General features: G+C 32.3%; 1 protein-coding gene across 4 annotated transcripts; it reads left to right on the top strand.

Moving 5' to 3' along the window:
• The first annotated feature begins 1,920 nt into the window (after window positions 1-1,920).
• Window positions 1,921-12,468, top strand: LOC143051773 (uncharacterized). 4 transcript variants are annotated; one of them, XM_076224708.1, is made up of 2 exons: window positions 1,921-2,055; window positions 10,478-12,468. In XM_076224708.1, exon 2 carries the CDS (start codon window positions 10,556-10,558, stop codon window positions 11,381-11,383), a length of 828 nt encoding a protein of 275 aa, XP_076080823.1. In that variant the 5' UTR covers window positions 1,921-2,055; window positions 10,478-10,555; the 3' UTR covers window positions 11,384-12,468. The 4 variants fall into 4 exon arrangements, with proteins under 4 accessions (XP_076080823.1, XP_076080830.1, XP_076080836.1 ...); XM_076224715.1 differs by lacking the exon at window positions 1,921-2,055 and adding an exon at window positions 2,073-2,209; XM_076224721.1 differs by lacking the exon at window positions 1,921-2,055 and adding an exon at window positions 3,887-3,980.
• The last annotated feature ends 7,954 nt before the right edge of the window (window positions 12,469-20,422 follow it).

Genomic DNA, 20,422 nt, shown 5'->3' on the forward strand with positions numbered 1-20,422 from the left:
TTAGTTAGTAAAATGAAATAGTTGGAATTGGTGTCTTTACAACAGAATTTTCAGTTCTGTAGGAATTTGCAAAACGAATAAAAGGAGGTGTGAAGCATATGTATATGAGACAGATACCTAACCTCTTAGATGGAAAGGGGTTTGAACAATGACAGGCGGCAAATCTAAAATTGAGATTGGAAATGGAGAATGTGTCAAAGAGACAACAACCCGACTAAGAACAGACAACGACAGAAGGTCACCAATAGAATAGGTTTTCAATGCAGCGAGAAACTCTCGCGCCCTGAGGCGTCCTTCAGTTGGCCCCTAAACAAATATATATACTAGTTCAGTGATAATGAACATCATGCTTAACTCCAAATTATACACAAGAAACTAGATTAAAAATCATACAAGACTAACAAAGGCCAGAGGTGGACAGGTGCAAAAATGCGGCGGGGTTAAACATGTTTTTTGAGATCTCCCCCCCCCCCCCAACCTTTATACATCTTGCCAATGTAGAAAAGTAAACGCATAACCATACGCACAGTTGAATTCAGTTCAAGAGAAGTCCGAGTCAGATGTCAGAAGAGGTAACAAAAAGAAAATAAACAAAATGACAATAATACATAAATAACTAGTAGTTACTGACATGCCAGCTCCCGACTTCAACTAAACTGATTGAAAGATTATGTCTTCATCATATGAATATCAGGCACAATCCCTCCCGTTAGGGGTTTAGTATTATACCATCATAAAGTATATGAGAACAACATAACCCGTGTCATGCCAAGAACTGTTTTTTTTTAAATAAATATGTTTAATTTCGATGCAAAGACCCTATAAGTGAATCAATATTAAAGCCAAAGATGCAATCTTTAATGACCTGAAAACAGTATCGTAACTATATCCCTTCTTAATAAATCTGTTTAACGGTTTTGTTAGCTTCTGAGGTGAATACTGACATTTTTGTGCTTTGTAAAGAATATTACCATAAAAGATTGGATGTGAAATACCTGAACGTATATATAAGAAGTCTGCATTTTGAGTTACATTTACGAATGATGTTTCTTGTACCGATGATAAAATTTAGTAAATGTTATGACTAGTTTGTAATATTCAAAACCCTGGTGTAATAATTTTCCAGTAATACATAAATTTCTCTAGTTAAAATCTTAAACATTGTTACAGACACTAGTGAATCGTACAAGTTGAGATATATGAACACCGTAAGATGTTGACAAGGGAACGTCACCATCTTAAAATGGATAATTAACGATAGGAAATGAAAAATCATCTCTTTTATCATAACTTTTTGCATTAAGCTAACTGTTTGTGAACAGTACATGATATGAGGCTACTGTTCGGATGATATCGTATAAGGACTTATAGTTATAGTCTCAGCAAGCAGTTTGATCGACGCATTGATACTATGTACTGAAACTAACACATTATTTTATCTGTACACAGTCTGTCAAATTGTTTTGTAATATTGAATACTAGAACACTTTGCGTGTTATATTCTAAATTCTGCAAAGTGCTGCTTTCATATTAGTAAAATCATTTAATCTTTTGAAACCGTAAATTAATGTCATACTGATATGAAGTTTAGCAGCATTGAAAGTTCTTGAACCAAGACAGGGACGGGAATTAAAGAACACATGGGGTAAATAGCTAGAACTAGCTCGTTCTTACTTCTACCGTTTGATTTGAATTTTCTACTTTTTTAACTCTTATTTTAACCTTGGTTTTGAATATAAGTATAGTATCAAGATTGTCATTAGTGGTTTCATTTCGTATTTAAAGGTTTACATTGAATTTTAGTATATATTACGCAATATTTGTCAATTTGTAAACTAATAAGAGATCAAGTGTCACACTTACAAAATGAATAATAAATTGTATATGAGCCAATATCAAACACTCCTTTCATTTAATATCATCTACACACGCAGTTTTCTATAAAGCTATTTAATTAATGTATTTGTTCATTTAATACTAATACATTGATATGACAGCTTGATATAGTTCATGAAAGAGTATGCATTTTCTATGAAAGTATTGGGCGATTAGAAGGTAAGATAGTAGTCATATAGTATACAATAAGACAATACTGACAAATTATCAACGGCTGCATTTTGGTCCATTTATGTATGGAAATGCGTCGAAATTAGCAAGAAATGCTGAAAGGATCTTTAACGTTACAGATATTGTACTTGATAATGTAGAAGTAAGTTAGTGTTACATATTTATTTTTTGGGCAACAACTAGTACTTTGAAATTCGTTGTCAGTAGTATCCATCAGGTAAGAAAGAAACGGGGTGTACGGTTTTGTTTCTCTAATTTTTGTGCTATTTTCACATTTCCTGACCGGTTTGAGAAAAATATTTCTCCTCACTAGTGAAAAATCTGTTCTCGGCAAATGATGTCGAAATTTGATTATGACGTCTAAATGTTTTGTTTTCTTCTGAATTTTCCTATTCACCGTGTATCATCAGTACAGCGGATATAGGTACTATACCAAGCGGGCGTGATCGATTTTGACCTCACACGATGACGAAAACCTGTGTTTTGTTCACATAATATCAATGTGTACCTCAATTTAAACATAATTGTTGTTTTAAGAAATGATTTGGTCGTAGGTTGATGATTACAGATGTCTCATTATTTCCCCCAAAACAAGAACGATTACTAAAAACATGTGCAAATACTTGTCAAAGAAGTTGGCACTCGTCTCATCCGATATAATTCTATATTCATTGTAACTCTTTTTCTGATAGAAGGCCACTGTGAGTGTGTAATAAGTATAGTTGTATTAATAATTGGCATTGAAATCTTTCATGCATATGTTTTTTTCGAGATTTTATTCCGAAAAGAAGCGTTGTGTACGGTGTTTAGGTGACCACATAAAGCCTTTTGTACGGTGCATAGTTAAGTTGCTGTACACCGTACACAAAAACAAATGTTCATACTCGTTTATTACCCAAAAAAGATTCAAGGAATGAGTAATCACAGGTAAGTTTATGATTAGTAACTATTACTTTTGCCCTGTATTAGCTTTCTTTGAGGTAAAACATGTAAATGTCTCAACAATTGTATCGAAATTGAAAGTTGGTGTTGACATTCACAACTATTTGCGCATTTACAAGTTAATTGTTCTTATAAGAATATAAAAGTTGTCTCATAAATAGGAAAAAATCGATGCGAAAATCATTTTGGAGCAAGAATTTCAGATGTTGAGAAATGTACACTGAATGATGATAAAACAAAACAAAGATTTTCGTTACCGTGTCAGTTCAAAATCGATCATGCCCGCTTGCTTAGTACCTATATCCGCTGTACGATGCTACACGGTGCTATTGTGACGCCATGAAAAAAGGCGGCAATGCCTGATGACGTCGCATATAAAAAATACAAGTTTCTGAAAATCTTTGAAAAAGAAGGTTAATAATCAATAGAGAAACAGATTCCGACACTAAAACTCGTGTATTACGATATTTCTCCACTCTCGACAGTTAAATTTTAGTTATTTAAAGAGCTCGGCAAGCCTCGCGCTTTAAATAATAAAATTTAACTGTCTCGAGTGGAGAAATATCGTAATACACTTGTTGCAGTGTAGGAATCTATATTTCTCCCTCTGGGAATCAAATATAAGTTGAGTAGATGTTATTCGTGAAGTGTTCAGAGATGTTTATTCATATATCTGTTCCGCATTTATAGAATTCCCAATTGTTGTTTACGGGAATTTATTTTACTGCTGCTTCTTTTATGTGTTTATGAAGCAACCAACCCCAGTCGCTTCAGTTCGATATTTACATTGTATTAATATGTCTCCATTCTATGACAACAAAAATCACTAGTTATCGAGTTTGATAAGTGCTTAACGCATCAGTGAATTATTAATTTGAAATATTGGTTTTATTATATACATTGAATCGAGGAACGACATTTGAAGGCAGACTATTTAATGAAATATTGGTTGTAATATTTACAATTGACAGGTTTGTTGCTACTTTTTTATTTCTTTTTTTTGGTTACTCCATATTTGAACAAGTATGATAAAAGAAATACTATTGAAGAAGAAAATGATTGAAACAATTAGATATGATCTGAAAATTCAGCATAGTCTGTAAGAAATATGAATTTTCCCTGCCTTGTTCGTTTATCTAGAAAAATGTTTCCTTCTTTGTTTTTTATGAAAGTATAATATTTTGTGTATTCTCTGAATTACTGTAAAGGACACCGTTCTTAAAAAAAATGGTCGAAATTAATTATTTCTTAATTATAATCGAAGATTTACCCCCAAAAAATAGTGCTTAACTATAAGCTTATTTATATACACGTGGAACGCATATATTGTCTTATTTTCATTATTCATATATTAATATATTACGAATTGTAAATCTTTTCTGCATATTTATAAAACAAAATGAAAGCCAAAGAACATATTCATACATCTTTCGGCATTCACCAATTAAATGTGTTTAACACAGTCTTGTCGATCCTTCATATATGTTATATCCGTTTTGTTGATGGGGTTCGTGTTGCTTAGTTTTAAGTTTTTTATGATGTGTTTTATATATTTTTTGTTTGTCTTTTGGTCGTTTTATTTTCGTTTTCTGCCACGGCGTTGAAAGTTTGTCATCGACATATATGAGTTTGCTTTTCCCCTAAGAAACTTCTGCATGTCTCTCTTTTACACATACGTATAGGCCAACACCCAATAGACAAATAATTTAAGACCAGTACGTGATTCCCATAGCAACATTCGGTTTAACTAATTTTACATAAAGCTCATACAGCATGCTGTTCAAACCATTTGCAAGAATGAGAGAGAAATGATAACTTTATTTTCATGTTGATTCAAGCCTCACTATATTAACTAGAACGCCGGCTTCTGAATTTAACCACAGGGGTAATTCGGGTATAGAAACATGGCCACCTTGGTCAACTTCAGACTTGGGAAAAAATCTTGCCAAGTGGGACGTCCGTTTTACTGTACATGAAGTATCAGGTACCTTTGGTCAGATCCCTCCCGTAGAGAGAGTCACACTTAAAAGAACCCTTGCAACAACTCGTTCAGAGATTCCTAGGTTATATTCTGAAAGGCAAAATGTCCCCTATCCAACATAACTTTGTTTTTTACAGTCCACATTCCCCATCCTTTATCCATATCGTCCAACCTTGCAGAGTTTACATATAATGAAACGTTTTGTTATGAATATGCGGCATCAAATAACTGCCACTGGACGTTTAAATGTATTCAACAATCAACAAATCTTTTAAATTTATAATCCCTTTCGCTTCAATGCAGAGAACGTGCCATACACTGAGTTATATTTGTCAGTTTCTTCAAAGGTTATAATTAGATTTTCCACTTTAGAAGCAAATTTTAAAAATGCCACGGTCAAAAGTCAGGGAAGATTTCGTTGTTATTTCAATGCTAATATATATATACTTTTTAAAGTTACATGCTCTCAGAATAGTCCAGATTGTCTGTTTTTTTTACGATTGACCTCTGAAGATCGTCAGATCAATCTTGGACAATATTCTTTAGCAGCTCAGTGCCCTCCCTCCATCAACTTGAGCACAAAGATTGACAGCATTTTGATATGCAAAAATACCAACTTGCATAACATTTTAAAAACGAAAATGTAAAGGTTACTGTGTATTCTTTCCAATTAACGCTTTTGGACAGGCAACCTAAAAGGCAATATCAAATTTTACAAATTCATTTTTGAAATATATATCATATAATAAAATCAATGAGAAAATTCATTCATCCAATTAATCGAATTCTCTGTACGTGTGTCAATGGCAACACTAATGAAACTAAAATTAAAATTTCATTGATTTGTATGTAGTTTTTTTATTCAAAATGAAACATCATGAATGTCTCCGATATCCTGTTACAAGATACAGCATTGACTATAAAGAATAATTTAACAGTAACAATGTGATAAAACAGAAATATCTCCGCTGTAGACTTTTATTAAAATCGATTAGACTTTTTCACGCAATATTTTGCGCTGCTCGATATCATAACTTTTCTATATGTACTGTTTTGTGAGCTGTTGTTTGTCTATGCTTCTGGAACTTTTTTTGTCATGGAATTTAATTGACCACAAGGTATATTCTTTCTTTTTTAAATTTAAGTCATAGTTTGTTAGTGACACCAAATATTAGTATAGTAAGACTATACAAAGTAGTGGTGACAAAAATTTATTCAGAAAATACAAATTTCAAAACCTTAACCGCCACGAACGACAAACAGATTATAAGCATGATACAAACAGTATAAAAAATGGAAGTGCAAACCAAATATTTGTTCAGTCAGCTGTTTGCTTCTTTTGATTTGAAAGATCTTACTTGTTTGATAAGTTTGTTTAACGCTTATTTTTACGATATTCTAATGTTAATGTCTTTTTGGTTGTTTGATGACATTTGTGCCCTTATATTCTTTACAAATAAATTTTTAATCTTTGCTCATGAATATCACTTATTTTAGGTCTTTGTTGATAGTGTGTTAAACGTATTATCTGTACTTTACAATTCAGTCAGTGGCGAATCCAGAAAAATATTGGGGTGGTCCCAAATGAATATTGAATGGTATGAAAAAGGTTAAAAAAAAACCTTCGACATTATGGAAGATCATGAATTTGGACAACACCATGCAATGCACATATTCCTAGGTAAAGGAATTTAAAGACATGTAAAACTGATTTTTATTTAAGACTCTATACAATATCTTGCAATCTAAAATAGCACAACATACAACTGTCATCTGAATTAGGCAAGCTGTAAAAAAAGTTCACATAAATGTTCCGAATCGGTAAAAACAGTTCTACGTAAAATTGTTCAAAATTTACTAATTTAACAAAGAGTCGTTTATCAGGTCATTCAACATCATGCGTCGCGGGTGTTTCCTTGCAAAGTTATCTATAATTTGTTTTATGTTTAGTTCCAAACTGTAGTGCACATGCATCAACACAAGTCCGTTTAAACGCGATTGTCCCATAGTTGTTCTCAGGTTGGTTTTTAAAAGTGATAACTCACTGTTGGATCGCTCACATTCGCAACTCGTCACCCCCATGGTAGCTATGCTATTTAAGATAACAGAAATATTTGGAAAGTCTGTTTTGCAACATACTTTCAGAGCACCTGCTACAGTTTCTGGTTTTGAAAGCATTGACAGTTACAGTTCAGGCCTGAGACTACTATAACACAGAGATTGGTCACTACCGATTTATAGTGTGTTATAGTAGTCTCAGTTCAGGGGTATAGAAAAAAAATGATCGAATTTTCTTATACTTTGCCAAAATGAAGATTTTACTGTGCTTTTTTTCAAAAAAAGGATAAAAAGTATGGGTTTAAATATAATATTTCGCCATTACTCTCACAGGGACGGCGTAATACTTATTAGTCTCTCTTATATCAAATGTATATATTCATATTAAGCACGAGTCTAAGAATTTTACAGATAAATAATAGTAAAATCCTGTAGCTGTCGCTTTATGAATAGTATACTTTTCTTAGTTAGACACCATTGTAATGGTCGTATCGTTATTCTACTAAGCTAAAATAAACAAAACCACAATGCATCAAAATGGTTATATAATATTGACGGTTGTCTAGTTGGTTAAGCTACACATGTGCGACAAGTGAGATTTTAAGGTATATAATCTGCAGTTTTGAAGTACAAATATACCTAATTCCTTTATAAAATTGTGTCCATTTTTATAGAATAAGCAATATGAATTATCATTAAGTTACCATTAAATGTATCATTAATATCAAAACGGTCATTTTACTGGCTTCCTTTTCGCACCGTAAATAAAAGTACATCTTAGTTTATATAGTTGTGTATATGTACTAAAGTTTTACTATATAATAAGTTGATTAAATGTTTTCTTGCCTACGTCAAACCAGGATGTCAGTTTTGATATCGACATTTAAGTTTAAACAATTATTTTTTGTCGAAAGGTTTTGATTTTAAATAACGAATATATGTAATGTACATATATTTTTATTACAACTGATCACTATGAAAATAAACATTCAATATTGTGGTGTATTGAACAAACAGGTTAGCATTCTTTGGCACTGTGTCAATGTCGGATAGAGTTCGGTCGTACCGTTTGACCATTTAAGTTTTTTTACGATAACGACGATTAACAGCATATGGATTGTAGAGAGTGTATTCTCCCCATTAAGAGAGCATGATAACAAAACTTAGTCCAATTGTTTCGCTATAGAGAAAGGCTAACTACAATACACGATGAAATCGTGAAGATATTTTTATTTTTATTTCTCTCCCACTCCGAAGGATCAATGTCAAAATTTAAATCTGAAATTTTGATAAAAGTGCATTATTTTTTTTGTACATTTTGACTCTATTGGATATTCCCGAAGAAGAAAAAAAACACGGCCAGAATGGACTTAAATTTTGGTACTTGAAGATTTTTGTACTAGACAGATTGGAATGATATCGATTTTTATATGATAAATATATAGGAGTGTATGCTGGTTGCTGCATGGTAAAACAGCAGTAAAGTATGTGGTATAATTGCATTTAATTTTCTAGTATCAGCAGTAGTGGATTAGAAGTGAAATCTATACTATTAAACGAGAAGACCTCATTTTGTGTGTCGTTTCTCTTCCTTCCACAATAAATCAATCATCATGCCTCTGTGTCCTATAGGTAACATACATAGTCGCATTTGTCATCCATTCTTATGTTAGTATAGAAAGTCCCTCATTCTGTCTATTGTTTTCTTTGAAATGTTTACTATTTAAGGGGTCATACCACTTGCATAAATATTAATAAGTAAAACATGCTCAACTTCATCTAAAACTACCTCGACCAAAAACTTTAAGCTGAAGCAGGACATACGGACGGACGGACGGACGACCGAACGGATGCACAGACATAAATGGGGCATAAAAATTTATTGTTGAAAGGGAAAATAGTGATTTGGCAAAAATGAAAGTAAGGTAGAGATAAGAGGGAGGCAGGACCTTTTTTCGGGGCGTCGGGATCGGGTGTTTTTAAGCTCGGGATTTGGGGATTGATCCTTACGCAATCTGGGAATATATTTTTCGATTTCGGGATTTCGGGATATGAATTTCTTTAAATTCTGCATCTCGGGATTTCATGATTTTAAGCTCGGGATTTCGAGATCAGGACCCCTCCGACCACCCCTCAAATTAGCCTAAGTCGGTCTTTGTCATTTATACATGATTCATATCCTACCATTGGTATGTTAATAAGGCTCTCAGAAGAAAAGGCACTGATGGATTGTCCTAGAAGCATATTTTATTAATAATGGTCTTTATATAAGCAGTTACATATATTTCATGTTTGAAACGGTGCAAATTTTTAATTTGATTTGACTTTTACCAAAAGAAGCATTGTAGTAAATAAACTCATCATAGATACCAGGACTAGATTATGTACATACGCCAGACGCGCGTTTCGTCTACAAAAGACTCGTCAGTAACGCTCGAATCTAAAAAAGTTAAAAAGGCCAAATAAAGTACGAAGTTGAAGGAGAAGAATGATTGTGGTCTGAGGCCAGAAACACGAAAATAATTGAATTTAACAGAAAGGAAACAAATATCGGACTTTGGAAAAAGGGAGAGGGCTTTTGATACCTTTTATGAATTCTCCATCCATAATATCTTTTACAAAACATCATCCTACAACAGTTCTTAAGCTGTATATGCCCGCGATTTCGCGGGTGCGTTCTAGTAAGCTTAAAACTAAAGCATCGCTAACCTAAAACGCTTTACCTAGTATATTCATAAACAAGACAACCCATATATTTCATTATTGATAATCGTAATTTTTATATGTGCATTGTAAGTCAAAGAATGGCTTCAATCTATTAGTATTCTATGTGCAGGTGGAATTGACAATTCATAGTGTTTAACAATTTGTTATTGTTATTTTATTGTTGTTTTCTTTTTCTTATCCTGAATGAAGAATAATTTAAATATTTTTACTATTTAAGGACTTTTGATATATGTACTTTTTCGTTGGAAAACAAATATCAAAACTTATTTTATGGATATAGTTTTAGTCCCTACTAATATTGAAACCAATTGCAACATAAGATCAAAGCAATTTAAAGCACGATTTTACATTACAAATTTCAACCCCGTTTAATTCATCGGTCAACGTAAACATTCGGTTTTATGAAAAGAATTAACAAAAGAATTGATACGTTTATAAAAGTTAATGGTTAGAACGGATTTAAAACGTAACATGTCTACGTAGGAATGAGGGAAGTTTAAAGTAAGCTTTATACACCTGGGAAGCTTGATACAGGTGTAGGAAGGCAGGTAGAAAGCAGCTCAAATTACAGGAGGTAAATAATGATATTGATTTTAAAGCATGTCTTAGTTAAAATACAAATATTTCACAATGGGGCGTTAATATTTAATCAAATTCAATAAAATAAATTCAAATTATTATCTTAAAATTCTTGTTTTGTAGAATTTATATTGATTGGAGTTGGTATGGAGAGGAAAAACGTATATTAAAGGAACAATTATTTTTTAATCAGTCTTGAACATGGCTTATATTTGTACACCACGTAATCTCAGTGATGCAAGATCCCTCAGAAGGCTTATAGAAACAGAGGATCCAATTTATTACGGACTGAAAAAATTAAAAATAAGAGGAAGAGATCTAAACGAGTTGCCCAGATCTATATTTAGTATTTTGGAATTAGAAGTTTTGGAACTGAGTCCGGAGCGAGAGGCATGTCTTGATTTTAAACTTCCAAAACTTCCTCCGGCAATTGGAAAATTGATCAACCTGAAAGTGCTTATTCTGGATACCAATGAAATGCAAACATTGGCAACAGAAGTAACATTATTGGTTAGTTTGGAGAGACTTGCTCTGAGTAATAACCATTTGTCTAGCTTACCAAATGGATTTAAAAATCTAACAAATCTTAAAAGTCTACATTTGTCTAACAACGAATTTGAAGACTTTCCCCTCGAACTTTGTGATCTTGAAAATTTAGAATTTCTAGATATGTGTGACAATTTGCTTGAAGAACTTCCTCATCAGATTTCTAACATGAAGAATCTTCACACATTGCTTCTGTGCTTTAACCGCTTACGAACACTTCCCGACAGTATCTGTCAAATGACCGAGTTACGTTGTTTGTGGCTTGGGAACAATATGTTGCAATCTCTGCCTAAAAACTTTGGTCAGCTGAGGAATATTGACTGGGACTGGAGATATATTTCCTCGTTGCTGGAAGGTAATCCACTTGTTCGTCCACCAATAGAGGTGTGTCGTCTTGGAATGAATGCAATTGACAAATATCTAAATCGGGACATGGGAAATCTGACGACGCGCAGTAGTGCTTCGTCTGGTAATAGTTGGTAAACTTTTGCTCGTAATGCATATACATGTTATATACAATAATATTCTTAAACTTCTTAAACTTTCATTTTTCTGCATTTTTTTTTACTATCATATTTCTTATTTTATTTATAAACGGATAGAACTTGAATATTATTTTAGTTTTGAGAGTCCAATATGGCTAAGAATAATAGATCGGATATCTGTTTTTTTTTTATGTAGAATGTATATATACTAGAATGAACATTGTATATATTTATCATGATGTTCGCCTCTGATATGAATAGATAAAAACAGCTGACTTTTGCAAATTACGAATATAGAGATAATTTTTATAAAGCAAAAAAATAAATTACACCATCAACAACACCAGAGAACTAACTAAGTTTAAAGCGAAGATTGCGTCCAGTGGCAAATATTCTATGCATGTTCTGGACGACCAATGCAAGGTTATAAATGTCCAGTGTGCGTTTTTGTGTTTTCTTTGATGCATTTTATATCTTTATTCTTCTGATGAGTTAATTTTCGTTCAACTGATTTGTCAGTATAGCCCCGCCACTTTTTATATGTGCCTGTGCCAAGTCTGGAGCCTGTTATTCAGTGGTTGTCGTTTGTTGCTATGTAACATAATTGTTTTTCGTTCATTATTTTGTACATATATAATTAGGCCAATAGGTTGTTCGAATTGTTTTACTTTTGCCTTTCTGAGCATTTTATAGCTGACTACGCAGTATATGTACTTTGCTCATTTTTGAAGGCCGTCTGGCGACCTATAGTTTTTAATTTTTGTGTCATTAGTTGGCCATCATACCACATCTTCTTATTTTTATATACAAGGCATAGACTTAAATGGGACTATATTTTTTTTTCTTTTCAAGAACTGTTATCTGTTCGGAGGACAGGTTTCGCCAAGTAAAACAGAAATACATAAATGGTTCATTGCGTTCATAAAACTTTAGTATATTTTGTCTTATCTTGCTTTTTAACTCTCAAAACTGAGATATCTGTTCAACCATGATTTTAAGTTGATGCGTTTCATATCTTATGATAATGATATTTATTTAATAAAATGTATTTTACCTGTAATAAATTTTTGAATGACTTGTCAATTTGTCTTTTTTGTTTTAGCAACATATATTAAAACTGTTAGTAGTTTTATCACTTTATTTGGTATGTGTGACTATAAAAGCGATATGAATCACCAATTAAAGAGTATTTCGGTAATTTGAATTGTCGATTAGATTTATATTAAAAGTTCAATAATTTAAACAAATATGTTTGTAAACAATATTGCACATAAGCTACTTAAATCTGAAGGTTAACGTCGGAATTAAAAGTTATCAAATAATTAAATACGTCAAAACAAAACAATAACTACAAATAAACAAGATTTGTCTACAAGCAAAGTTCAAACATAAAGCCACCTCTCCTGTATTCGATATAAAGAGCCCAGAACACCTTTAGTTCAAATGACAATAATTGGTACAGTCCTTTGTTTGTGTTGTTTGAAACTAAGAACTAATCCTCATATAGATAAGAATCATGTGCCGAAATGCCTGAGCAAAATGCACCCTTATGTACCATTGAAATATATTCACTGGTTGAGTGGACTTTTTGTTTTACTGGTGCACCCTAGTTATTCCGATATGATGGTATCCAATCATAAACAAAATGACTGCTGAGCTTAAATGTTTTCCTCATTGTATCACAGAACTCGGTATCAATAATTGAAAAATCAAAGTACTGAAGTACTGAACATCAGAGGACCTCAAGTTATGTTGAATTATTGATAAATGACACAGACAGGTGTTTATATTATACCTGCCGGACAGATATGTTCACCTTACAATATAGTACAAATATTATAATTTGCTATATATATATATATATATATATATATATATATATATATATATATATATATATATATATATATATATATATATATATATATATATATATATCATATCTGAGATTCTGACTTGAACTAGGAAACTTAACTTAGTGAATTATCAATGATTATGTGGTCAAATGAGAACTGTTAGACTGGCATTATGACCATATAGTTGCACACATACAAAAATAGTTAGCATATAACTTATAATAGAGAATCAACATAGCAAACAATTCTTCGAGTAGCTATATAGTCACTCACTGAACTATGATAAAGAGGTTCAAGACAATCATATTAAAACAGATAAATTGTAATATTGGAGCTAAAGATACCAGATGAACAGCAGACTCATAAATCGAAAATAAACTTACAATTCCATGACTAAAACTAAACAAGAGGCTCTCAAGAGCCTGAATCGCTCACCTTAATTCTTTTGGTTAAATCTCTCATCAATGGTTATTTTGGCTTTTCAATTTATTTAAATGTTTTTTGGATCGTCCTATTTTCTTCAAAAGCCAAAAAAAAATAATCGTTTTCTCCTATGTTCTATTTTAGCCATAGGAGCTATGTTTCTTGACATACAAGGAAATAAAATATAAAATTTATACTAGATACTCTGAAACTCATTTAGCCTAAGTTTGGCTGAAATTGATACAGCAGTTTCAAAGGAGAAGATTTTTTAAAGTAAGTCAACATGATGAACAAATTGTGAAAAAAGTCTTTAAAGGGCAATAACTCCTTAAGGGGTCAATTGACAATTTTGGTCAAATTGACTTAATTGAAGATCTTACTTTGCTGAACATTATTGCTGTTTACAGTTTATTTCTATCTATAATTATATTCAAGATAATAAACAAAAACAGCAAAATTTCCTTAAAATTATCAATTCAGGGGCAGCAACCCAACAACAGGTTGTCTGATTCATCTGAAAATTTCAGGGCAGATAGATCTTGACCTGATAAACAATATTACCCAACGTCAGATTTGCTCTAAATGCTTTGGTTTGTGAGTTATAAGCCAAAAACTGCATTTGACCCCTATGTTCTATTTTTAGCAATGGCGACCATGTTTGTTGATAGATCATAACTTCAGATACAATTTACAAACTAGATACCCTAAGGAACATTCAGTTAAAGTTTGGAAGTATTTGGCCCAGTAGTTTCAGAGGAGAAGATTTTTGTAAAAGATTACTAAGATTTACGAAAAATGGTTAAAAATTGACTATAAAGGGCTATAACTCCTAAAGGGGTCAACTGACCATTTCCGTCATGTTGACTTATTTGTAAATCTTACTTTGCTGAACATTATTGCTGTTTACAGTTTATCTCTATCTATAATAATATTCAAGATAATAACCAAAAACAGCAAAATTTCTTTAAAATTACCAATTCAGGGGCAGTAACCCAACAACAGGTTGTCTGATTCATCTGAAAATTTCAGGGCAGATAGATCTTGACCTGATAAACAATATTATCCCATGTCAGATTTGCTCTAAATGCTTTGGTTTTTGAGTTATAAGCCAAAAACTGCATTTGACCCCTATGTTCTATTTTTAGCAATGGCGACCATGTTTGTTGATAGATCACAACTTCTGATACAATTTACAAACTAGATACCCTAAGGAACATTCAGTTAAAGTTTGGAAGTATTTGGCCCAGTAGTTTCAGAGGAGAAGATTTTTGTAAAAGATTACTAAGATTTACGAAAAATGGTTAAAAATTGACTATAAAGGGCAATAACTCCTAAAGGGGTCAACTGACCATTTCCGTCATGTTGACTTATTTGTAAATCTTACTTTGCTGAACATTATTCCTGTTTACAGTTTATCTCTATCTATAATAATATTCAAGATAATAACCAAAAACAGCAAAATTTCCTTAAAATTATCAATTCAGGGGCAGCAACCCAACAACAGGTTGTCTGATTCATCTGAAAATTTCAGGGCAGATAGATCTTGACCTGATAAACAATATTACCCAACGTCAGATTTGCTCTAAATGCTTTGGTTTGTGAGTTATAAGCCAAAAACTGCATTTGACCCCTATGTTCTATTTTTAGCAATGGCGACCATGTTTGTTGATAGATCATAACTTCAGATACAATTTACAAACTAGATACCCTAAGGAACATTCAGTTAAAGTTTGGAAGTATTTGGCCCTGTAGTTTCAGAGGAGAAGATTTTTGTAAAAGATTACTAAGATTTACGAAAAATGGTTAAAAATTGACTATAAAGGGCTATAACTCCTAAAGGGGTCAACTGACCATTTCCGTCATGTTGACTTATTTGTAAATCTTACTTTGCTGAACATTATTGCTGTTTACAGTTTATCTCTATCTATAATAATATTCAAGATAATAACCAAAAACAGCAAAATTTCTTTAAAATTACCAATTCAGGGGCAGTAACCCAACAACAGGTTGTCTGATTCATCTGAAAATTTCAGGGCAGATAGATCTTGACCTGATAAACAATATTATCCCATGTCAGATTTGCTCTAAATGCTTTGGTTTTTGAGTTATAAGCCAAAAACTGCATTTGACCCCTATGTTCTATTTTTAGCAATGGCGACCATGTTTGTTGATAGATCACAACTTCTGATACAATTTACAAACTAGATACCCTAAGGAACATTCAGTTAAAGTTTGGAAGTATTTGGCCCAGTAGTTTCAGAGGAGAAGATTTTTGTAAAAGATTACTAAGATTTACGAAAAATGGTTAAAAATTGACTATAAAGGGCAATAACTCCTAAAGGGGTCAACTGACCATTTCCGTCATGTTGACTTATTTGTAAATCTTACTTTGCTGAACATTATTCCTGTTTACAGTTTATCTCTATCTATAATAATATTCAAGATAATAACCAAAAACAGCAAAATTTCCTTAAAATTACCAATTCAGGGGCAGCAACCCAACAACAGGTTGTCTGATTCATCTGAAAATTTCAGGGCAGATAGATCTTGACCTGATAAACAATATTACCCCTGTCAGATTTGCTCTAAATGCTTTGGTTTTTGAGTTATAAGCCAAAATCTGCATTTGACCCCTATGTTCTATTTTTAGCAATGGCGACCATGTTTGTTGATAGATCATAACTTCGGATACATTTACAAACTAGATACCCTAAGGAACATTCAATTAAAGTTTGGAAGTATTTGGCCCAGTAGTTTCAGAGGAGAAGCTTTTTGTAAAAGATTACTAAGATTTACGAAAAATGGTTAAAAATTGACTATAAAGGGCTATAACTCCTAAAGGGGTCAACCGACCATTTCCGTCATGTTGACTTATTTGTAAATCTTACTTTGCTGAACATTATTCCTGTTTACAGTTTATCTCTATCTATAATAATATTCAAGATAATAACCAAAAACAGCAAAATTTCCTTAAAATTACCAATTCAGGGGCAGCAACCCAACAACGGGTTGTCTGATTCATCTGAAAATTTCAGGGCAGATAGATCTTGACCTGATAAACAATATAACCCCATGTCAGATTTGCTCTAAATGCTTTGGTTTTTGAGTTATAAGCCAAAAACTGCATTTGACCCCTATGTTCTATTTTTAGCAATGGCGACCATGTTTGTTGATAGATCAAAACTTCGGATACAATTTATAAATAAGATACCCTAAGAAACATTCAGTTAAAGTTTGAAAGTATTTGGCCCAGTAGTTTCAGAGGAGAAGATTCTTGAAATAGTTTACAACGACAGACGACGACGGACGACAGACGATGGACGACGACGGACGCCAAGTGATGGCATAAGCTCACTTGTCCCTTCGGGACAGGTGAGCTAAAAAGACATGCAGACAAATAAAAGTACACTAGAAACAACATAGAAAACTAAAGACTGAGCAACACGAACCCCACAAAAACTTGGGGGTGATCTCAGGTGCTCTGGATGGGTAAGCAGATCCTGCTCTACAAATGACATTTATTAACAATGTTTGTTCATGTACAAATGTAGTATCCAGGTCTTCTACTTTCTGAACATTTAGCTTTTGGATCAATCGCTAATTAAGTGGATGTTAACACAGCAATATTACTATGATCCCTTATTCTAGATTTTTGTTGCAGTCAACAAAAACTTTTTAAATGTTCATAAATAGCTTCACTGAGTTATCTTGGTTTTATTGCAACACAGTCAATCATTTATCCATTATATTTAAAAAAAAAAAAAAAAAAAAAAATCAGCAGCTATACATGTACATTGTAGGTTCTGTTTTCTAATTATTAAATGGTTCATTGTAAATATTACAATGTATTATATGTAGATAGCCTTTCGCTAATGATGGTATTTTTGTTAATTGCATTTCACAACATCTGGATAGTTTTTCAACTGTTAGTCTTTTTTTACTTTGTTCTGGATTTAATACTTTGGATACCACTGGTTTTAAGCAATGAGAAAATTTTGCACCATACATATAGAACACAACTACCATATGAATGTGTCGGTCCTTAGTAAGAAGCATGTAAAACAGGGCTTGTAATTTTTTGGTGTTACTGGTGTATATCTTGATTTTGCGTTTGTACATTGATGTGGCCATTAGTTTTCTTGTATATATTGTTTAACATTTGTCATTTCATGGCTATTTCTTACTGATGTATGTATAGTTTTTTTCTGATTGTAAAAGTGTTGTATGGTAAGCTTTATTTCTTTTTCATCATTTTGTATAGAGCTGGTGTCTGAATACCAATCATACCTCCCTTTTCGTTTCTTTTTTATGAATAATGACAACAGTTTGGTGTTAATTTTCATTTATGTATGTACTGTACATGTAACAATATAAAACAGTTTATATACATTGTATAATCTCATTCCATCATTAATATTGGTCATTGTTGGTATATATTTATCTTTAAGTTTAACAATGTACTGTGAAAGAGCTATCTTCTAACAGATACTTAGTATTTAGTATGGTAATTGTGAAACCACTGATTCAAAGGACAAGTTTCACTTTAATATTGCCCAAAATGGCCTAAAATATAAACTTTAACATAAAGCTCCAAAAAGTTCACAATTTGTTTCGTAATTGGGTCTATTTCAAAAGTCTTAATGCTTAATAAATCAGTTCTTTTCATAAAAATACATTTTATGTTCCAAATTTTGTCAAAATATGATTTTGGGCAATTTTCAGACCCGAAATTAAGCCTTTAGGAATAAAGATTTGGCCGCCACCTACCATCCAAAATGTTTTGTGACCAAAAGAATCCAAATCTGATATATATAATTCATCAATATAAAAACTTTTTGGATCTTGGATGGCAGCCAAGGTTAATTATGCCAAAAACAATTAAAGTTTTACCATAGTTATCTCTGGTATAATTTTCACAATTATTCAATGGTTTTGTTGTGTATGATTTACAAAAAGAAAAATAAAGATGGCAAGACCTGAAGGAGGCTGCCTGATTTTTTTAAGTGACATATGAACAACAGAGTCAGTGTGGGGCCACTAAGCTAAACTGCCCGCTTTGCACCAGCCAATATAAATGAATGCCTAGGGTGGGAATCGAACCCACATACATCAACTCTGTTGTCCCTATATTTTTAAATGAACAAAAAATTGTCAAGAACAAATTAAAAGAAATGTATAAATGTGTTAAAATTTAATTATCAAATTATACATGAAAATATAGGTTGATTTTCGGTGATTCAGATGTCTACTTACAATGTAGATTGTAGTCCCATAGGCCCCACTGTACAGCTACATGAATATATAGCGTAAGAGGGTTTAAAATTGCTGATGCAGATTTTTTGGGGGAGGAGGGAGCTAGACCCCTCCCCCTTTAAAACTCCTGGATTCTCATCCGATTTGATAGAAATCTAAACTGTTAACAAGGTTGCTTAAGTAATAACAATTATGTTTGGGAATTAAAAATAGATAGGTTCCTTTAAATGTTGCTGAACATTTTGTTTAAATTATCTACAATATACATGTACATGTGGTTTTAATCGTGGACATTTTAAATCCCTGTTAACTTATGTGTGACTTGGGCTTATGGTACAAATTAAAACATGGAATTATTCATGCAAACTCGCAGAAAGATTCTTCAGATTTAAATTTCCACAGAATAATAAAGAAACAAAAAACATTAAACATTTTAAACATTTAACATTTTGATAAAATAAAATAATACACTAACCCTTTGCAATGTTGCAGTTCAACTTTTAATCTGGGGTTCCGGAAAACTTTTAAAATATCTCTTGCAGTCATGTGCACCGCATAGCGCTCATACATGTAGGTTTGTCTCAATAAAGATTTGCTAAGTTTGCTCATACAAAATCCCAATATCGCTCTCATTAGTATAAATAGCCTCATGTGTGCTCAAATTAACCATTTAGATTAGTCTCAATATTGATATATCTAACTCAATTGAGTAGATCTAGCTCAAATTTTACTCATACATGTAAGTGATCATATTTGCTCAATTTAAGATCTCATGGGTGCTCGTAGTGAAAGTTAACTGATTGTATTTGCTCAATTCAAGTACTCATGTATGCGTGAACAAATGTCAAATTCAAATTACTAAAATTTTACATGGATATGGTTACACAATTTAAATAATACTGTAGAGTATGATTAGCACATGTATGTCATCAAATTATCATATACTTTTGGCAATACATGCAGGGGTGTGGAAATGCTATGCCCGACTCGTACATTTGAACAACCGGACAAGTAATTATTTTTGTCTTGGTTGCCTGTGGACAAGTAAAAAAATATACAACAAGTACAAGACAAAGTTCAAATCCAACAAAAACATAAAATTAATTTCAAAACGTATAAAGATGTTTAATTTATGTAAAAGAAACCAATCTTCAGCAAGTAAAAACATCAATGTTCATGACGATAAATATTACATGTTACTGGAAATAGATCGATTAATTTACCAAAATAAATAAAAATAAGTATGCGAACCAGAGTCGCGTAACATTGCATTGGCTTTGTCCATTGACCCTGGATCGTCGATTAAATTTTATCCATCATTTACCGGTTGTGTCATTTCTTTAAATTTTGTATCGAGGTTCAGATTGACAAATACTTAATAAAAAGCTGGGCAAGCAAGACAAAAAGAATCATGAGTCGAGTAGAAAACCTTAAATGCAATTACAGCAAACGGAGGACACAAAGTATTTAAAAAAACAAGAATGTGTCCTCAGTACACGAATGCC

This window comes from Mytilus galloprovincialis, chromosome 1, assembly GCF_965363235.1.
Source record: "Mytilus galloprovincialis chromosome 1, xbMytGall1.hap1.1, whole genome shotgun sequence".
Classification (NCBI taxonomy): domain Eukaryota; kingdom Metazoa; phylum Mollusca; class Bivalvia; order Mytilida; family Mytilidae; genus Mytilus; species Mytilus galloprovincialis.